Here is a 21418-nt window from a genome sequence, read left to right as displayed (position 1 = left end):
TTAAACAAAGAAAAGGAGGAAAAGTGGTTCATATGATGTGTGGTAAAGAAACTTTAACTACAGATACTAGAAGAATTAGAAGAATTAGAAAGCAATAGTAAACAATATTAAATGAAACACTTAAATAAATTTGATAATTTAGAAAATGGAGAGTTTTATGGAATATGAATTATCAAAATTGACTTTGACAATGTCACAGCCTAAGTCTTCATTTCTTTAGTGGCAGAAGATTTCTCTTATACTATCTTTAAAAAAAAAGTCAAAACCTTCCCTATGTATTTTATAAAGCACACTTAACATGAAAACATCGTACCAGAAATAAAGATTAAGTTGTCATGATAAAAAATAGATAAAATCTGAAAATGAGCTAACATCTTGAATTCTGCAGAATTAAAAATAGAACACTATAATTTATTCTAGTAGAGCTTGTTCTGAGGAAAAGAATGGTTCAATCCTGGAAAATTTGCCATCATAATTCATCATATTGGATCAAAAGAGAAATTCACACAGGTTTTATCAATAAATAACAAGAGGCTTTGAAAGGCAGAATAATGGCTTCTCAAAGATATCAGGAATAAGAGAGAATTAATCTCCTTAATAGGTCACATATCAGATCACAAAACAAGTGTCAATAAATTCAAGATAGAAATTATACCATGCACCTTTTCTGATCATGATGTTATGAAACTAGAAATCAATTATGAGGAAAGAAATCTAGAAAGAACACAAACATATGGAAGCTAAGCAAATGCTACTAAACAATAAATGGATCAACCAAGAAATCAGAGGAAATAAAAATATACCTTCAGACAAATGAAAATAAAACACAATAGTCCCAAATCCTTCAGAAGCAGCAAAAGTAGTTCTTAGAGAAAAGTTTAAATCAATACCTGCCTACCTCAAGAGAAAAGAAAAATCTCAAATAAGCAACCTAACCTTCCACTTTAAAGGGTTAGAAAAAGAACAAACAAAGCCCAATCTACTAGACGGAAGGAAGTAATAAAGATTAGAGCGAAAATAAATGAAACTGAGACTTAAAAACAATAAGAAAGATCAATGAAACTGGGAGGTGGTTCTTTGAAAAAATAGGCAAATTTGATAAACCTTTAGGCATTTTCACTGAGAAAAAAAAAGGATTAAAAAAATCAGAAATGAAGGAGGATAAATAACAACCGACACCACAGAAATACAAAGGATTATAAGAGATCATAATGGAAAACTATATGCCAACAGATTAGACAGCCTAGAAGGAATAGATAAATTCCTAGAAATACTTAGTCTTTCAAAACTGAATCAGGAAGAAACAGAAAAAACTTTTTTAAAGGTTTTATTTATTTATTTGACAAAGAGATAGCAAGCAAAAGTAGGAGAGCAGCAGGCAGAGGGAAAGGGAGATGTAGGCTCCCCACTCGGGGAGCCCAATGCGGGGACCCCAATATGGGGACACCAATGCAGGGCTCGATCCCAGGACCCTGGGATCATGACCTGAGCTGAAGGCAGACGCTTAATGACTGAGACACCCAGGCACCCCAAGAAACAGAAAATTTGAACAGACTAACTAGTAATGAAATTGAATCAGTAATAATAATAATAAAAAACTCCCAACAAATAAAGTCCAGGAAAAAATAGCTTCACAGGTGAATTTTACTAAACATTTATTTTTTAAAAAGATTTTATTTATTTATTTGTCAGAGAGAGTGAGTAAGACAGAGAGCACAAGCAAGGGGAGCAGCAGGCAGAGGGAAAAGCAGGTTCCCTGATGGGCAAGGAGCCTGATGGGGGACTCAATCCCAGGACCCTGGATCATGACCTGAACTGAAGGCAGATGCTTAGCTGACTGAGCCACCCAGGCATCCCACACTAAACATTTAAAGAAGAGTTAATACCTACTCTTCTCAAACCATTCCAAAAAATCAAAGAGAAAGAAACTCTTCCAAATTCATTCTATGAGACCAGCATTACCCTGATATCAAAACCATGCAGTCACCACAAAAATATAGGCCAATGTTTCTGGTGAACATAGATGCAAAAATCTTCAACAAGATATTAGCAAACCAAATTCAACATTAAAATAATCATTCACCATGATCAAGCAGGATTTATTCTAGAGATGCAAAGGTGGCTCAATATTCTCAAATCAATTAGTATTATACATCACATTAATAAAAGAAAAGATAAAAATCATAAGATTATCTGAAAAGATGCAGAAAATTATTTAACAAAATACACGTTAAAAACTCAACAAAGTGGGTTTAGAGGGAACAAAACTTACCATATTAAAAACCATATATGAAAAACCCACAGCTAACATCATACTCAATAGTGAAAAACTGAAAACTTTCCATCTAAGATTAGGAAAAAGACAAGGATTCTACACTCACAACTTTTATTCAACACAGTACTGAAAGTCCTATCTGCAGCAACCAGACAAGAAAAAGAAACGGCATCCAAACTGGAAAAGAAGAAGTAAAACTGTCATTATTGCAGATGACATGATATTCTATACAAAGACATGAAAGACTCCATCAAAAACTATTAAAACTGATAAATGAATTCAGTAAAGTTGCAGGATACAAAATTAATATACAAAAATCTGTCACATTTTATACATTAATAACAAAGTAGCAGAAAGAGAAATTAAGAGGACAACACCATTTATAATTGCACCAAAAAGAATAAAATATCAAGGAATAAATTTAAACAAGGAGGTTACAAACCTGTATTCTGAAAACTATAAAACACTGATGAAAGAAATTGAAGAGGACAGAAACAAACGGAAATGTATACCATGTTTGTGGATTTGAAGAATTATATCATTAAAATGTACATGCTATCCAAAGAAATCTACAGAGTCAATGTAATCCCTATCAAAATATCAACAGCATTTTTCATAGAACTAGAACAAATTCTCCTAAAATTTGTATGGAACCATGAAAATCCTTGAATAGCCAAAGCAATCTTGAGAGAGAAGAACAAGCTGGTGGTATCAGGCTCCCAAATTTCAAACTTTATTACAAAGCTACAGCAACCACAAAAGTATGACATTGGCGTAAAAACAAATATATATGCATCTGTAACAGGATAGAGAGCTCGGAAATAAACCCACACTTATATGGTCAATTAATCTATAACAAAGGAGGCAAGATTAAACATGGGGAAAAGACAGTCCTTTCAATAAATGGCGCTGGGAAAACTGGAGAGCTACTTGCGAAAGAATAAAACTGGACCACTTTCTTACATCATATGAAAACAAAACAAAACACCTCAAAATGGATTAAAGGCCTAAATGTGAGACCTGAAACCATAAAACTCCTAGAAGAAATCATAATCTCTGACATTAGCCATAGAAACATTTTCTAGATATGTCTCATGAGGCATAGAAAACAAAAGCAAAATCAAACTATTGGGACTACAACAAAACAAAAAAGCAACATACTGAATCGAAGAAGATATTCGTAATGATATATCTAATAAGGGGTTAATATGCAAAATATATCAAGAATTTATACAACTCAACACCAAAAAAAAAAGTCTGATTAAAAAATGGGCAGAGGACCTGAATAAACATTTTTCCAAAGAAGGCATACAAATGGCCAACAGATAAATAAAAAGATGCGCAACATTACCAGAGACATGATGTTGAGATTTTGAGAAAAATCACCAAATGAAGTATAAAAGAACTTAAAGTAGAGAGAGGATGGTAGGTGTGAAAGACCAAGACCAGAGAGCTATAAGATATTGATTATTATTGGGGGACCATGAAAAAGGGAAAGAAAACATAAAACAAAAAATCTCTGAAGGTAATAGAGAATGCTTTGCTAATATATAAGAAGACTTGGAGTTTCAAATAAAAAAGGGCTTATTCTGTTCCAGGAAAAAATAATGGATTAAGAAAGAGCTAAGTATTGATGAAATTACTGAAATTCAAGGATTAAGGATTAAGAAACACAGGCAGAAAACACAGGTCATCATACTGTATGGTGACTACCATAAGGTAACTTAAAAAAAAGAAAAGAAAAGAAAAAAGAAAACACAGGTCATCAACAAAGGAAAAACATCAGAATCTCATTTTCTCTTCATTTACATTAGATGCCTAAAAACAAAGGCAGTGTACACAGATTTGAGTGGAGAGGGGCCCATACCACACATTTTCCATGTTTTAATAGAATATTTATAAATATTTTTTTTTAAAGATTTTATTTATTTATTCGACAGAGATAGAGACAGCCAGCGAGAGAGGGAACACAAGCAGGGGGAGTGGGAGAGGAAGAAGCAGGCTCATAGCAGAAGAGCCTGATGTGGGGCTCGATCCCATAACGCCAGGATCACGCCCTGAGCCGAAGGCAGACGCTTAACCGCTGTGCCACCCAGGCGCCCCAGAATATTTATAAAGATTTGATTGGCCAAGAGAAGTAGAACACACAGTACACATCTCACTTAGTTCCTTTTTCATCTCACTTCTACTTCTCTCAGTCCCATCCTAAGCAACACAAATTCTTCTCTCTGTCTTTGGTAGATCAAATTGGTGAATATCTTTTGTAACTTCAGCATACTCCTGGAGTGATAGGCTCTATCCCAAACAGTTACCAAAACACTTCCAAAAATCAAAACAAGTAGGACATTCTTCTACAAAGGTAGAAAAAAAAATCAACTGAAATATTTTCAATCATTTACAAAATTTTCCTACCGTGTGAAATACATACATTTTCTTTCAGATTATACGTCCATGGGAAGCATATGGTTTGGGAACCTAACTATATACAATAATAATATTCAATAACTATTACATTAATTAAGTACTTTTACTATCTGTGATTCTGTAAATTAATGTCAATTCCAAGATAACTGCATTGATTTTTTGATGGTTCCTACAAAGAAATAATTAAAAACTTTCAGAAGACACAAGAATATATTTTGCATTAAAGTTAAATATATATTTTGCCAATGATAATATCTGCATAAATGGCTCCAAGAAATAAAAGATATTTGAAGGCGCAATTTACTAAACATAGGCCAGGCACTGTGCTATGTGCCTTAGATCTATCATTTCATTTGCCCTCATAACTCTCATTATGTAAGCTTAATGGAAAAGAAAATAAAGATGTGTAAAGTTTGCAGTGTGTTCTTAAGGTCCTGCAGCTATTAGTGGGGAAATTTATGTATTTTTTTTTAAATTTAAACCCAAGTTAGTTAACATATAGTGTATTATTAGTTTCAGGGTAGGATTTAGTGATTCATCAGTTGCATATAACACCCAGTGCTCATTACATAAAGTGCTCTCCTTGATCCCTATCACCCAGTTACCCCATCCCCTAACTTACCTCCCCTCCAGCAACCCTCACTTTATTCCCTTTAGTTAAGAGCTCCTTATGATTTGCCTTTCTGTTTTTATCTTATTTTATTTTTCCTTCCCTTCCCCTATGTTCATCTGGGGTTTTTTTTGTTTTGTTTTTTATAATTTTTAATTTGTTATATTAGTCACCATACAGTACATCCCCAGGTTTTGATGCAATGGTCCGTGATTCATTATTTGCATATAACACCTGGTGCACCATGCAATATGTGCCCTCCTTAATACCCATCACTGGCCTACCCCAATCCCGCACCCCCTTCCATCTGAACCTCTCAGTTTGTGTCCCAGAGTCCACAGTCTTTCATGGTTCGTTCTCCCTTCTGTTTACCCGCCCCCCTTTATTCTTACCTTCCTTCTCCTACCGATCTTCCTATTTCTTATGTTCCATAAATGAGTGAAACCATATGATAATTGTTTTTCTCTGCTTGACTTATTTCATTTAGCATAATCTCTTCCAGTCCCATCCATGTTGCTGTAAATGTTGTGTAATCGTTCTTTCTGATGGCTGAGTAATATTCCATTTTATATATGGACCACATCTTCTTAATCCAGTCGTCTGTTGAAGGGCATCTTGGGTCCCTCCACAATTTAGCTATTGTGGACAATGCTGCTATGAACATTGGGGTGCATGTGGCCCTTCTCTTCACTACATCTGTATCTTTGGGGTAAATACCCAGTAGTGCAATGGCTGGATCATAGGGTAGCTCAATTTTTAACTCTTTTGTTTCTTAAATTCCACATATGAGTGAAATCTTATGGTATTTGTCTTTCACTGACTGACCAGTTTTGCTTAGCATAATAGCCTCTAGTTCCATCCATGTTGTTGCAAATGGCAAAATTGCATTCTTTTTGATGGGTGAGTAATAGTCCGTTATATATATACAGCACATCTTCTTTATTCATTCGTCCATTGATGGAAAACATTTAGGCTTTTATCATGTTTTGCCAATTGTGGGTACTGCTGCTATAAACACTGGGGAAGTTCATATGCCCCTTCAAATCACTATCTTTGTATCCTTTGAAAAACACCTAGTAGTGTAATTTCTGGGTTTAGTGGGGAAATTTAAATTAAACCCTACTTGTTCTGACTTTACATCCCTACTCTTATTACAATGCTATACCATCTCATACAGAGGTGTTTTAAAATTTTCTTTTTAACCTACTGATAATATTTAAAATTTTAAAGCAGGGTTAGTATATTTGATTGAAATTGGCATAAAATTCTATGTAAACTTCTCTTACTGGCAATATAGAAAATTAAGTACCTTATTAATCTTCTCTAGAACAACTAATACGATGGATGAAATGTAACTAACACACTTTTAAATACAAACTAACCTTCTCAAAAAGTCAGCAAAGTATTGAGGAGTCCAAAATGAAGACTATCTCTATCCAGTGACAAAGGGACATGAGAAGAAAGCAAGTCTGTTTCATTCCTTAGCCCAGTATGGAAAAAAACTCTCCTTTGATCATTTTTCATCAAAAGCCTCCCTCACCCATATTGGTAATTTGAAATTATTCTATCTTCACAGTATGGGAATCCTAGAGGCAAAAAGTAAATATGAGAAGTGTTCCTTCATCGATGAAATCCTTAAAGTGCCTGGAAAAATAAAATAAAAATTCTCTGGAGAGAAACTCCCTCAATTAAGGCCATGTAAGATTTCAAACAAACAAAAAAAATTCAATTGTGCCAAACATGAGTTTTTAATCCAAAATTACAAAAGGCACAATGAGTGAGAAGTAGCAGAGATAATAAACAGGGTGCTGGAATTGGTTCACGAAAGCCTATGAAAACTTGTTGAGTATTCGAGAATATTGACATCCAGTTTTTAAAACATTGATAGCCTGAAATTTGCTATAAAGGAGTATTTATATTATGATCATGAGGAAATTCTGTAAATAATAATGGCTTTTTTTTAAACAACTGTGCTACAGTGGCATAATTAGATCTGGAGTTATGGGACTTTAGAATTACTGACTACAAATATTCACAAAAAGTTTGTTTACAATTATTAAAGTTATTTCTGCTTGACTTATTTTTTGGAAACACAAAAAAAGTGAAATGTTAGTAAAAACAAGACAGATTTATTAAAAAAAACAAGTATAATGTGTAAAAAAATACCATCACTAAAATGAAGAGATGGTAAACTTGAAGACATAACTGACTAAATTACACAGAATATAGCACTATAACAATATGGGAAATATTAAATAGGATAAAGATATATAGAAGACAGAATGGACTAGAACAGAATGGGCTATTATACGTCTATTAAGTGTTCTAGAGGTAGAAAAATGCAATGTGGAGGAAGGCAATATTTGAAGAATACTGGGAAGAATACTCCTGGTATTTATGAAAGATACAAATTCTCAGATTTAGAAATCACAATTTACAAGTAGAACAAATGAAACTAGTTTATAATTGGTTATTAGAGCAAATTTCGAGAACCAAGTATAAAAACATTTTATATAAATATAGAGAAAATATTGCCTCAAAGAAACTGTTAGATCAATGGGATAATTCTCAGAAAAAAATGATACATGCCAGAAGATAGTAGATGAACATCTTTAAGTCGTGGAAAAAAAAGTCAACCTAAAATTTTTAAATTACCAAAATCATCATTCAAAAATGAAGATTAAAGAAATTTAAGTGGAAGCAAATGAGTTTATCATTAACAGTTTCCCACAGAAAGAACTTACAAAAAATTTATTTCAAAAATAACTAAACTGAATGAAAGACTGAGTTGAAAAAAACAAAAGGTAAACATATAGGTAGATCTTTTAGACTAAATAAAGTAATAATGATTACTAATTCTGGGTCATGTTCTGAAATGAATGTTGTTTGCTTTGCCATGGCCTCTCTGCTATTTGTTTTTATTTCGAGCAAAAAAAAGTTTATATTGAGTAGATGACACACGGTGTTCATGTGATCATGCCAGGCCTGTTGCATGGAGGCAAAGGAAGAGTATTATATTGGATATTAAAATGTAAGTTTTATGGCAGCCAGAAAATTTTTTGAGAATTGGATGAGAAAATAGAAGGTAAAGATCAGCAGACAGGGAATGGTGCAAATCAAATCCTTTGATAATATGAGGATTATAATAAGCTTTGATGCAGTTTTGGTGGATTTATAGGCAATTATCCTAACAGTAGCTATAAGAAATCATGTGTAGATATATGTTTTTACTTTGGGTTAGCAAAAAGATGATGTTGCTGGGATCAGTACACTGGGACTATGCTCAAACCACCTCTTTTGGCACTGATTTAGCTTGCTTTTCCTTTTTCAGGTTCCACCTCTACTTCCCAGATAAAACAACATGCCTGTATTTTTACTTAAAAAAATGTGAACATAGGCAGCAACCACTACGACATCGGCCAAAGCAACCTTTTTCATGATACATCCCCAAAGGCAAGAGAAAAGATAAAATGAATTTATGGGACTTCATCAAGATTAAAAGTTTCTGCACAGCCAAGGAAACAGTCAGAAAAACTAAGAGGCAGCCCACGGAATGGGAGAAGATATTTGCAAATGACACTACAGATAAAGGACTGGTATCCAAGATCTACAAAGAACTTCTCAAACTCAATACACGAGAAACAAATAAACAAATCAAAAAATGGGCAGAAGATATGAACAGACACTTTTCCAATGAAGACATACAAATGGCTAACAGACACATGAAAAAATGTTCAAAATCATTAGCCATCAAGGAAATTCAAATCAAAACCACACTGAGATACCACCTTACGCCAGTTAGAATGGCAAAAATAGACAAGGCAAGAAACAACAATTGTTGGAGAGGATGTGGAGAAAGGCGATCCCTCCTACATTGTTGGTGGGAATGCAGGTTGGTACAGCCACTCTGGAAAACAGTGTGGAGGTCCCTTAAAAAGTTAAAAATTGAGCTACCCTATGATCCAGCCATTGCACTACTGGGTGTTTACCCCAAAGATACAGACGTGGTGAAGAGAAGGGCCATATGCACCCCAATGTTCATAGCAGCATTGTCCACAATAGCTAAATCGTGGAAGGAGCCGAGATGCCCTTCAACAGATGACTGGATTAAGAAGTTGTGGTCCATATATACAATGGAATATTACTCAGCCATCAGAAAGAACGAGTTCTCAACATTTGCTACAACATGGACGGCACTGGAGGAGATAATGCTAAGTGAAATAAGTCAAGCAGAGAAAGACAACTATCATATGATTTCTCTCATCTATGGAACATAAGAACTAGGATGATCAGTAGGGGAAGAAAGGGATAAAGAAAGGGGGGGTAATCAGAAGGGGGAATGAAACATGAGAGACTATGGACTATGAGAAACAAACTGAGGGCCACAGAGGGGAGGGGGGTGGGGGAATGGGATAGGCTGGTGATGGGTAGTAAGGAGGGCACGTATTGCATGGTGCACTGGGTGTTATACACAACTAATGAATCATCGAGCCTTACATCAGAAACCGGGGATGTACTGTATGGTGACTAACATAATATAATAAAAAATCATTATAAAAAAAAAGTGAATGCTAGATAGTAGGAAATATGAAATTAAAATAGGTATTTTCCAGAAAAAAAAACATATATTAGAATTGTTTTAAATCATCCAAGTAAAGTCAGACTACAAATGGAGGAGAATCTTTTTACGCCTCAATCCCAATTTTTTACTGGATCTAGAAATAGGAGATACTGCCAGATACTATTGACTAGTTCTAGCTGGCAGCCATAAAAGCAGTCCCCAAAAACAAACAAACACCACCAAAAAACACCCCCAAAACAAATAAACAGAAACAAAGAAATGAGAATGAATGCTCTAAGGAATATCCATATCTAGCATGTATGAAATGGCATTTAGGGTGAGCAATCATGGAGTAATCAGAAGACATTATTTGGCTGCAGGTTTTAATTCAGTGTACTGAGGAAACAGTGTGAGGTACTGTGTTGGGGTGCGGGTTGCTGATTCAAAGACCAGGAAATGCTCATAAGAGGAAGACCATGAAAGGTCTAAAGAGGTAGGGGGCAGGCATCACCCTAAGCAATTCCTACATCAAAGAGAGGGCAAATGATTTCAGTTTCTATAGTCATCAAAGGCATAGACTAAGTTTCTATACCTCCATAAAAGGTACTGTTCAAGAATTTTGGAATTCTTCAGAAAAAAATTGAAGCTTATTGTCTTCAAGCGTAGGAGAAGAAAGAAAGAACACAACTTTGCTACACAACCCATATTCTGTAGCCCAGAAAATTATTCTCTTTGCCAAGAGACATGGGGTGAATCTAGGGGCAGAAGGATATAAGAAGGGAAACTAGCTTTCTAACAAAACCCTTTAAAATCTGAAGAAAAGGCTCTCTACCAAAATAAATAAATAAATAACCCTATAAAAAGTCTCCAGTTTTTAAAAAAAATTCAGTTAACATTAACCATGCATTTAATCATTCTTTTACATAGAAAACTACTTATTTTGTAAGAACTAATTACCTTTGTAGTAAGTTAGCATTTTTACCACGAATGCAAAATACAGAGCTGAATTCATTTTAGAATTTTTTTGTGAGTCATTACACAAACATGTTTTCCAAAGGAAAGAATTTAGAAGCAGAATACTTAAATTAGAAGATATATTACCATCCTTCAGTGTGTAACTATCTTTCCTACTCAGTACTGTACAGCAATGAACAAAATGCAAGAGTTCACTGTGACCTGGTGAAGGCAAGGAAGTGACTCATTAAAAATAAGAATTATATGTAACTAAGAGACCCAATAACTCAAACATAATTCTTATAATCAGAACATAGTTGCTGAAGCTGGTAAGAACAACCTGCAATATCTGTCATGACATATCAAAACATTAATATTTTTGACTTCTGATATTCTACCACATATTTTATTAAATCTTTAAAAATGTTTCAATGTTCTCTCTTTGTTTCATCTTTTGTTATTTAAATGGTCTCTATATCAGAAATGAGAAACCTCAAGAAGGGGTGATAGGAAGGAAGGAAGGAAGGAAGGAAGGAAGGAAGGAAGGAAGGAAGGAAGGAAGGAAGGAAGGGGGGAAGGAAGGAGAGGGAGGGAGGGAGGAAGGAAAAGGATATATCTCCATTTTCAGTAGTGTGTAGGCAATTATTACTTAAGTGAAACTCTTCCAATTAAGGAAATATCCAACCAGGAACAGCCCTGATTATCATTCAAAAGGATGCTCTTACATTCTCAGTAAACCACAAGTACACTTACCCTTACTCCAGAAATTTAATACAGGATTAGTAATTAGAATCTAATCCAGAAATTAAATACCTTTCTGATTTATAAGAATTGGATTATTGACTCTACAGACTTTTGCTACTAACTCTCCCAGGCAGAACAATATCAGGACCATGACATATCAGAGTGTGTTTCCGACTTCTTTCTAATTAATAAACCTCCATGCAAATCTACTTATGAAATAATTAAATGCACCACTATTGTATTTCTCAGTGTGTGATGTGACCACATATAACATTAGAATTCAATCAACCTTTATTTCATATATGCCTAAAATACAGTAAGGCTTTTTTCCTTTTTTTTAATCTCAGAATTACCCTTCAGAAACAAAGATACTGCATTATATATTAGTCTTATGAGCAATCCAACATTATGAAACTCTAAATTATTTTGAATGACAATATGTTGCCAAAGACAAATTAACTTCAGTGGTAGTTTGGAAGGTATGTAGAGAATACATGATTTAGAAAGAAAAAAAGAGGCAAAGAAATTTGATGAGGAATTAGTTTGAGTTTAGGGAAGAACATACCAAAAGCTTCAAAATATCTGTTAATGTCTTATTCCTTACAACAAAAACGAAGAAAATTAAAAAAAAAAAAAAGATCTGATATTAAAAACTGAGGGATCATGACTTGAAGCCGAAGGCAGACACTTAACTGACTGAGCCACCCAGGCACTCCTATCCCAGTTTAGTTATTGATAGTGCTCCATTTCATCCTCAGAGGTGTCCTAGTTTGGATAATGACTTTATAGTCACTGGCCATATAAGGTAGTATACTGATTGAAGTAACTTATGCAAAAGGAGAAAAATCCACAAGATCTCAGGGAAAGTGGGGCACAGGATGGCAATAGGAAACCTTGGGAAACACAACAAAATCGAGGATACTATATCTGGACAATGATAACTATCTGCTCACATTTCTGCCTATTTCTTACTATAATCTCTGAGGTTAGGGCTGTTTACCTCTGAATTAAGTTATATCCTATAATGGAACCAATTATTCCCACAAGCAGAAGAAATATAAGGAAAATGGAGTCAATTACAACAGCTATGCACCAACATGTTCTTGCTGCCCACCCTTCTCTGATGCTAATTTAGTCTATGCCTCTGGAATGGTATCTTCTTCTTTTTTCCCAGTTCTGAGTCTTCTCTAAAGCTCTCTTCTTTTTGTTATTCTATTTTTCACTGAGCATCTGTGTTGTTAACTAGAACCAAAGTCTTTCTTCTGAATGAACCCCAGTTTTTCTGTCTACAGAGGGAGAAAAATCTCTACTCTGAATGATCCCATTTCTTGATGATTGTGTATTCGATCGCTTCTGCTTTTGTCAATTTGATCCATCTTACATTATAAGAGTAGAAATGCTGAAGCAAGTAAAATGAGGGCAAACTCCAATCCAAGCTCATTCAAGGGCTTTCAACCTTTCCAGATATGAAAAACTACATTAAACTGTGTTCCCACAAAATCCCTTTCCCTGCAGTGACTGAAGAGATGGGAAAATTTTACAGGAAAGTCACACTTCGTATGAAGGACAAGTAAGAACTCATGAAGAGTAAAGGGAAAATGGTACGGGCAAAAGTAAACACATGCAAAGACAGGTGAGAGCTGGTGACTATAGTATAGGTTCCCAAAGGATTGGTGGGAGAAGAGCTTAGAAAAAGAGAGACTAGCTGCTAGGTGAGGAAAGGCTCCATGCGCTGCATTTAGAAATTTGGGTTTTATTCCTGGATAGTCCATAAATAGTTTGTTAGAAAAAATCACTGCTTCCACTGCCTACAAAATAGTCAAACTCTAGATACCAGCTGGCCCAAAGTAACTTTGAAGCTTCATTTCTTTGAAGCTTCTTTGAAGTTTCCCACTAAATAATTGACTTTTTTGAAAATTTATCAGTGAAATATATCATGTTTTCTTAGATACATAGTATTTTCATTGTAAACGCCTTCCTCCTTTTCCACTTTAAAGTTTCTATTTATCCTTGGAAAACCTCCTCTTTGAAAACCTTTTGCCAACTCCCTCAGATAAAATTAATTCTTTCCTTTTCTCTATTTGTGTAGCAATGTATGCTACCTTTCTTAAACCCATTACTCTTCTCTTTGATAATTATTTTACTAGGGATTAGTTTATACTGTACTCAAGGGTAGCAGTGACTGAACTAGGCAAGGTGCTTAACACAGTGGACACTCAAAATATTGGTCTAATACACTTTTTCCCAGAGTGCAACACATACTATTCATGGAACATAAGCTATTTTTAGGTGGTATCTTTATTACATATTTAAGTTCTTATGAATTTAATAATTAGGCTGTATATGACAAACCTACAGCTAACATCATAGTCAATGGTAAAAAACTGAAAGCTTTTCCTTTAAGATCAGGAACAAGACAAGGATGTCCACTCTTGCCACTTTTATTCAAAATAGCACTGGAAGTCCTAGTCATAGCAATCAGAGAAGAAAAATAAATAAAAGGCATTGAAATTAGTAAGAAAGAAGTGAAACTGTCACTATTGCAGATGAGATGATATTATAAATCTGGTTTCAGAGGGGATGGGTTAGCCTGGCGATGGGTATTAAGGAGGGCATATATTGCAAGGAGCACTGGGTGTTTCACTGGAAACAATGAATCATGGAACACTACATCAAAAACTAATGATGTACTGTATGGCGACTAACATAACATAATAAAAAATTTAAAAAAAAACTATACCATTTGGTAAATAGAAAAAAAAAAGGAAAACACAAGGGTGCCTGGGTGGCACAGCAGTTAAGCGTCTGCCTTTGGCTCAGGGCGTGATCCCGGCGTTGTGGGATTGAGCCCCACATCAGGCTCCTCCGCTATGAGCCTGCTTCTTCCTCTCCCACTCCCCCTGCTTGTGTTCCCTCTCTCACTGGCTGTCTCTATCTCTGTCAAATATATAAATAAATAATCTTTTAAAAAAAGGAAAACACTAAAAAAACCACCAAAAAACTATTAGAAGTAATAAACAAATTGAGTAAAGTTTCAGGATACAAAATTAATATACAGAAATCTGTTGTTTCTATATACAAATAACAAAGTATCAGAAAGAGAAATAAGAAAACAATACCATTTACAATAGTACCAAAAAAAATTACCTAGAAATAAACTTAATCAAGGAGGTGAAAGATCCGTACTCTGAAAACTATAAGACATTAATGAAAGAAATTGAAGAGGACACAAATGGAAATGTGTACCATGCTCTTGGATTGGAAGAATTAGTATTGTTGAAATGTCCATGCTATCCAAAGCAATCTACAGATTCAGTACTATCTGTATTTGCTAATACCAATAACATTTGTCATAGAACTAGAACAAACAATTCTAAAATTTGTATGGAATTACAAAAGACCTTGAAGAGCCAAAGCAGTCTTGAGAAAGAAAAACAAAGCTGGAGGTACCATAATTCCAGAATTCAAGATATACAACAAAGCAGTAGTAATCAAAACAGTATGGTACTGGCACAAAAGCAGACACATAGTTTGATGTAAGGATAGAGACCCAGAAATAAACCAACCTTATAGGGTATATTAATCTATGACAAAGGAGGCAACAATATGTAACAGTCTCTTCCATAATGCTGTGAAAACTGGACACATATGTGCAAAAGAATGGAATTGGGTCACTTTCTTACACCATACACAAAAATAAACTCAATTGGATTAAAGACCTAAATGTGAAACTGGAAACCATAAATCTCCCAGACAAAAACACAGATAGTAATCTTAAACATTAACCTTAGCAATATTTTTCTATGTCTCTTCAGGCAAGGAAAATAAAAGCAAAATTAAACTGTTGGAACTACACCAAAATAAAAAGCTTTTGCACAGTGAAGGAAACCATCAACAAACCAAAAAGGCAACCTACCAAATGGAAGAAGATATTTTCAAATGATATATCTGGTAAGGTGTTAACATTCAAAATATATAAAGAACTTATATGATTCAACACCAAAAAAAAAAAACCTGATTAAAAATGGGCAGAGGATCAGAATAGACATTTTTCCAAAGAAGGCATACAGATGGCCAACAAACACATGAAAGATGTTCAACATCACTAATCATCAGGGAAATGCAAACCAAAACCACAATGAGATATCACCTTACACCTGTCAGAATGACTAGAATAAAAAAGACAATAAATACCAGATGTTCACAAAGATGTGGAGAAAAAGGAATACTTGTGCCCTGTTCATGGGAATGAAAATTGGTGCACCCACTATGGAAAACAGTATGGAGTTTCCTCAAAAAATTAAAAATAGAAATACCATATGATTCAGTAATTTCACTACTGGATCTCAAAGAAAACAAAAACACTAATTTGAAAAGATACATGCACTCTTATGTCTGTTTGAGCATTATAAATGACAATCAAATTATGAAGCAACCCAAGTATCCACCGATAGATGAATGGATAAAGAAGATATGGTATATATGTGCAATGGACTTAGTCATAAAAAAGAATGTGATTTTGCCATTTGCAACAACATAGATGGATTTTGAGTGTATTATGTTAAGTGAAATACATCAGACAAAGTCAAATACCATATGATTTCACTATATTTGAAATCTAAACAAATAAAAAAGCAGAAATAGACCCATAAATACAGAGACCAAACATGGTTGCCAGAGTGAAAAGAACTGGGATGATCAGCGAAATAAGTGAAAAGGAGTGAGAAGTACATGTTATATATTCATGAAATGAATAAGTCACGGGGATGAAAGCTACAGCATAGGGAATTAAATCAATGTTATTGTAATAGCATTGTATGGAGACAGATTGTAGCTACACCTGTGATGAGCACAGCATAATGTATAGAGTTGTCAAAACACTGCATTTTATACCTTTATAAGGTAACTTGCATGTCAAGTATATCTCTATAGAAATATATATATATATATATATATATATATATATATATATATATATATATATATAAAAGGGGTGTCTGGGTACCTCAGATGGTTAAGTATCTACCTTTGGCTCAGGTCATGATCCCAGGGTTCTGGGATTGAGCCCCGCATCAGGCTCCCTGCTCAGCAGGGAGACTGCTTCTCCCTCTCCTTCTACTGCTCCTCCTGTTTGTACTCTCTCGCTCTCTCTGTCAAATAAATAAATAAAATCTTTAAATATATATATATATATATATATATGTAAAAGAAAAACTATAAAAAGCTCATGAGTTCATTCTAATGTGTCTTAGAAAAATTATAACTATTACATCAAATGCATGATATCAGAGATATTGCTTAAGAAATGGTTAAGTGATAGAAATGTCACAATTCCAGACTTCAAGTTATATTACAAAGCTGTAGTGGTCAAGACAGTATGGTACTGGCTCAAAAATAGACACATAGATCAGAAGAACAGAATAGAAAACCCACAAATGAATCCAAAACTATATGGTCAATTAATCTTTGATAAAACAGGAAAGAATATCCAATGGAAAAAAAGGCTGTCTCTTCAACAAGTGGTGTTGAGAAAACTGGACAGCAACATGCAAAAGAATGAAACTATACCCTTTCTTATACCACACACACACACACACACACACACACACACACACACACACACAAATCCAAAATGGATGAAAGACCTAAATGTGAGATAGGAAACCATCAAATCCTAGAGGAGAACATAGGAAGTAACCTCTTTGACATCAGCCATAGCAACTTCTTACTAGATATGATTCCTGAGGCAAGGGAAACAAAAGCAACAGTAAACTATTGGATCTACCTCAAAATAAAAAGCTTCTGCATAGTGAAGGAAATAATAAACAAAATTAAAAGGCAATCTATGGAAGGGGAGATATTTGCAAATGACAGATAAAGGCCTAATATCCAAAATCTATAAAGAACTTAACAAACTCAACACCCAAAAAACAAATAAGCCAGTTAAGAAATGGGTAGAAGAAATGAATTAGGCATTTTTCTAAAGAAGACATATAGATGACTAACAGACACATAAAAAAATGCTCAACATCACTCATCATCAGGGAAATACAAATCAAAACTATAATGAGATACCACCTCACACCTGTCAGAATGGCTAAAATGAACAACACAAGAAACAACAGGTGTTGGCGGGTATGCAGAGACAGGGAAAACTTCTTACACTGTTGGTGGGACTGCAAACTGGTGGATAGTCTGGAAAACAGGTTCCTCAAAAACTTAAAAATAGAACTACCCTATGATACAGCAATTGCGCTACTAGGTATTTACGCAAAGGATACAATCAGAGAAAGAGAAATATCATATGATTACATTTTATTTTGAAGGGATACATGCACCCCAATGTTTATTTTTCAATTTTTTTATTTTTAAAATATTTTTAATTATTTATTTGAGAGAGAGAACAAGAAGAGGGGAGGGGCAGAGGGAGAGGGAAAAGCAAACTCCCTGATGATCAGGGAGCCCAACGTGGGGCTCAATCCCAGGACCCTGGCATCATAACCTAAGCCAAAGGCAGATGCTTACCTGACTGAGCCACCCAGGTGCCCACGCCCCAGTGTTTATAGTAGCATTATGAACAATAGACAAATTATGGAAATAGCCCAAATGTCCATTGACTGATGAATGGATAAAAAAGATGTGATATGTATATACAATGGAATACTACTCAGCCATAATAAAGAATGAACTCTTACCATTTGCAACAATGTGGATGGAGCTAAAGTGTATTGTGCTAAGCAAAATAAGCCAATCAGAGAAAGAGAAACACTATATGATTTCAATCACATATGGAATTTAAGAAACAAAACAAATGAACATGGGGTGAAAAAGAGGAGAGATGCATGTAAACCAAGAAACAGACTGATGCTTACTAGAGGGGAGATAGTCAGGGGGATGGGTAGAATGGGTGGTGGGGATTAAGGAAGGCCCTTGTGATGATCACTGGGTGTTGTATGTAAGTGATGAATCACTAAATTCTACACTTGAAACTAATATTACACTCTATGTTAACTAATTGGAATTTAAATAAAAACTTGAAGAAAAAAAATAATACTTAAAAAAAGGGGGGAGGGAAATAACAAAAAGAAAATATATTTATAAGGGGGAAAAGGGGGCACTTGGGTAGCTGAGATGGTTAAGCGTCTGCCTTCAGCTCAGATCATGATCCCCAGAAACTAGAATGGAGCCCCACATCAGGCTCCCAACTCAGTGGGGAGTCTGCTTCTCCCTCTCACTCTGCCTCTTCCCTTGCTTGTGCACTCTCTCTCTCTCTCTCAAATTACTAAATAAAATCTTTTTAAAAAGAAGGGGGAAAAAGAGCTAAGTGAAATGAAAATATTAAAGGATTCAGGAGTGACTCCTCTCCCTCATACTTCCTATTAACTCATCCTGTGTAATATTTTTCATTGCACTTATCATAATGTGACATAAGTATTTATTGCTTCTCTCCCCAGAATGTAAGCTCCATTAGGGTAGATGGTTGGTTGATTATTTATGTATTTATGCATGTATTTATGCAGGTATATATTTATGTATGTATGTATTTATGGCTGCTATACTTCCAGAACTTAGAATAGTACCTGTTAGTAGTAAGGGCTCAATCTACTGTTACTTAAAGAGAATGAGGAAGGGACATAGGGTGGGAGGGATTGATGGAGAGAGGGAGGGATGGAGATTAATGTACTTGACCAATTCAGTTGGTCAGTTTTTGAGATGGAAAGAACCTCAGTGCTCCCATTTTACAGATGAGGATACTGATGCCCAGGAAGCGTTGGTGACTTATCAAGGCCACACAGATAGTCAATGTCAGAGCCTAGATCCACCCCATGTTACTTAATAAGAGATTGGTGAACTTCTCAAACATCTACTTATAGGCAATATAGATAAATGAAGGCTCATTACTTCTCATAACAGACCTCAAAATGATTAAAATCTATAGGTAATGAGATGCTAATGGTTGCTTCATCCAGAAACCAATAATAATGACAGAAAAAGAAAAGCAAGAACAAACATGAATAAGAAAACTAGGATTTCCTGACCCATTGTTTTAGAGTGTAAATATTCAACAGTATTAATGATGAAGACATAAGCATTACCTCCAAGGACCATGCCAGCCTGACAGCATTTTCTAAGCCGACATGCTGGGCAGTTTTTCCTGCGGATTTTATCAACAATGCAGTCATTTCTTCCAGCACATAAATAGTTATGCTGCCCTAAAAAAAACAAAACAAAACACAAATAAAAGTTATCTACAATATTTAAACACCACTGGAAATTTTATGCAGTGACAGCTTTAAAAAGGTAGGCTGGTGATGGGTAGTAAGGAGGGCACGTATTGCATGGTGCACTGGGTGTTATACGCAACTAATGAATCATCGAACTTTACATCAAAAACCATGGATGTACTGTATGGTGACTAACATACTACAATAAAAATATTATTTAAAAAAAAAGACGCACATCAACAAGTGCATTACTCTCTCAGCCAGCCTCTTGCTTGGCATAAATGAATGTTGGTGATGCTCCAAATGTATTTAATACTTTACCTGTGTCTTCAGGAGCCTTAGTGAGATGAACACATCTTATAAATCAATTTGAGGGCCCCTTTAAAAATCTTTCGCACAATATTTCTGCACATCTTCTTAATGGTGTCAACATCAGATTGCTCTTAGGCCTTTACATCATTTCAAAATTAGTTACATGTTATTGATAAGTATTAGTTGTGTAAGATAGTCAAACTGTAGTAAAACTTTTTCTTTCTGACATCTAAACCATCAAGAACACAGATACAGACTAAAGAATTAAAGACGTTTCTAAAATAGACCTTTATAAAATCTATACACTTAATTCTATTGGAATATCCTGGAGCTATCTTACCTTTAAAGGTCTAATAATTGTGAGTAACACATGAAAAAAGATGTCACTGATTGTACTGACTTTACCATCCAGTTTATTTTGGCTGCAAATTAGAAAATACAATAAATAGAAATAATGACAAAGGGGAGCAATTTAAAACAATGAGTATTGAATGAAGAAGAGGACAAGAATTATAGAAGAAGTATGGATAAATGCATGACCTTGGGATCGTATGTGCAGGAGAAATAACATATCTTTCAAAAGGTCTGGAATATGAATTTAATATTTAACCATGATGATTTTAAACCACAAAGTGTTCCATTTAATAAAGCATGGACAATCTAATTTACTTGGGTTGAACAACAACAACAAAAAAATCTCAGCTTAAACATATAAACCTTAATTAACTAGAACATTTACTTTTTTGGCACTCTTTATTTTCTAAAAAATTCCTGTAACACAGACTAAGTCTTCTAACATCTTTAGCTTACTTATACTTCTTAAATATGAAAAGTAATTTTAAAAGATTATGGAATTTCCTTTAATTTTGTATTAGTCAACATTAAAATCAGATTCATTCTTCTGGCCAAAGTTTGTGGTAAAGGAACACAGAGGTACCTTAAACATTTGCTTAATCAAGCAGGGGAAAAGATATGTCATTTGCCCTTTTTGAAACCTGGGGCAATATTGCCAAAGGTCTGTAATAGAGCACCACATTTTTCTTTTTCTCCTTGGAAAATCTTGTATATACATTAGGGTGGGAAAAGCAAGGAGTGATTATAATTACATCTTTTCTTTTAAATTACATATTCTCTTTTATTTTATGTTCTAGCGGTACCAACATCCTTATATTTCCCCCAAATCTCTTATGCCTTTATGACTCTCCTCCCTTTTCTAAATTTATCTGCTTGGCAAAAACTCTTGGTCATCTTTCAAATCTGGTCTTAACTGATCCCAGAAAGACCTAGACATTTCTTCTGTGTAACCAGCTAAA

The 21418-nt window shown here is 34.6% G+C and overlaps 1 protein-coding gene across 1 annotated transcript in view; it reads right to left on the bottom strand.

Annotated features, from left to right (window-relative positions):
• The window catches only part of PGR (progesterone receptor), a 108268-nt gene that overhangs the window by 45055 nt on the left and 41795 nt on the right, over positions 1-21418 (bottom strand). Inside the window, exon 3 of the mRNA XM_045790854.2 lies at positions 19665-19781. Coding sequence (XP_045646810.1) covers positions 19665-19781 — 117 coding nt within the window. The remainder of the gene's footprint in view (positions 1-19664; positions 19782-21418) is intronic.

Source organism: Ursus americanus, chromosome 16 (assembly GCF_024610735.1).
Source record: "Ursus americanus isolate L20-20 chromosome 16, mUrsAme1.1.p, whole genome shotgun sequence".
Classification (NCBI taxonomy): domain Eukaryota; kingdom Metazoa; phylum Chordata; class Mammalia; order Carnivora; family Ursidae; genus Ursus; species Ursus americanus.
Note: the sequence above shows the minus strand (reverse complement) of the source record. Positions and strands in the feature narration are given on the sequence as shown.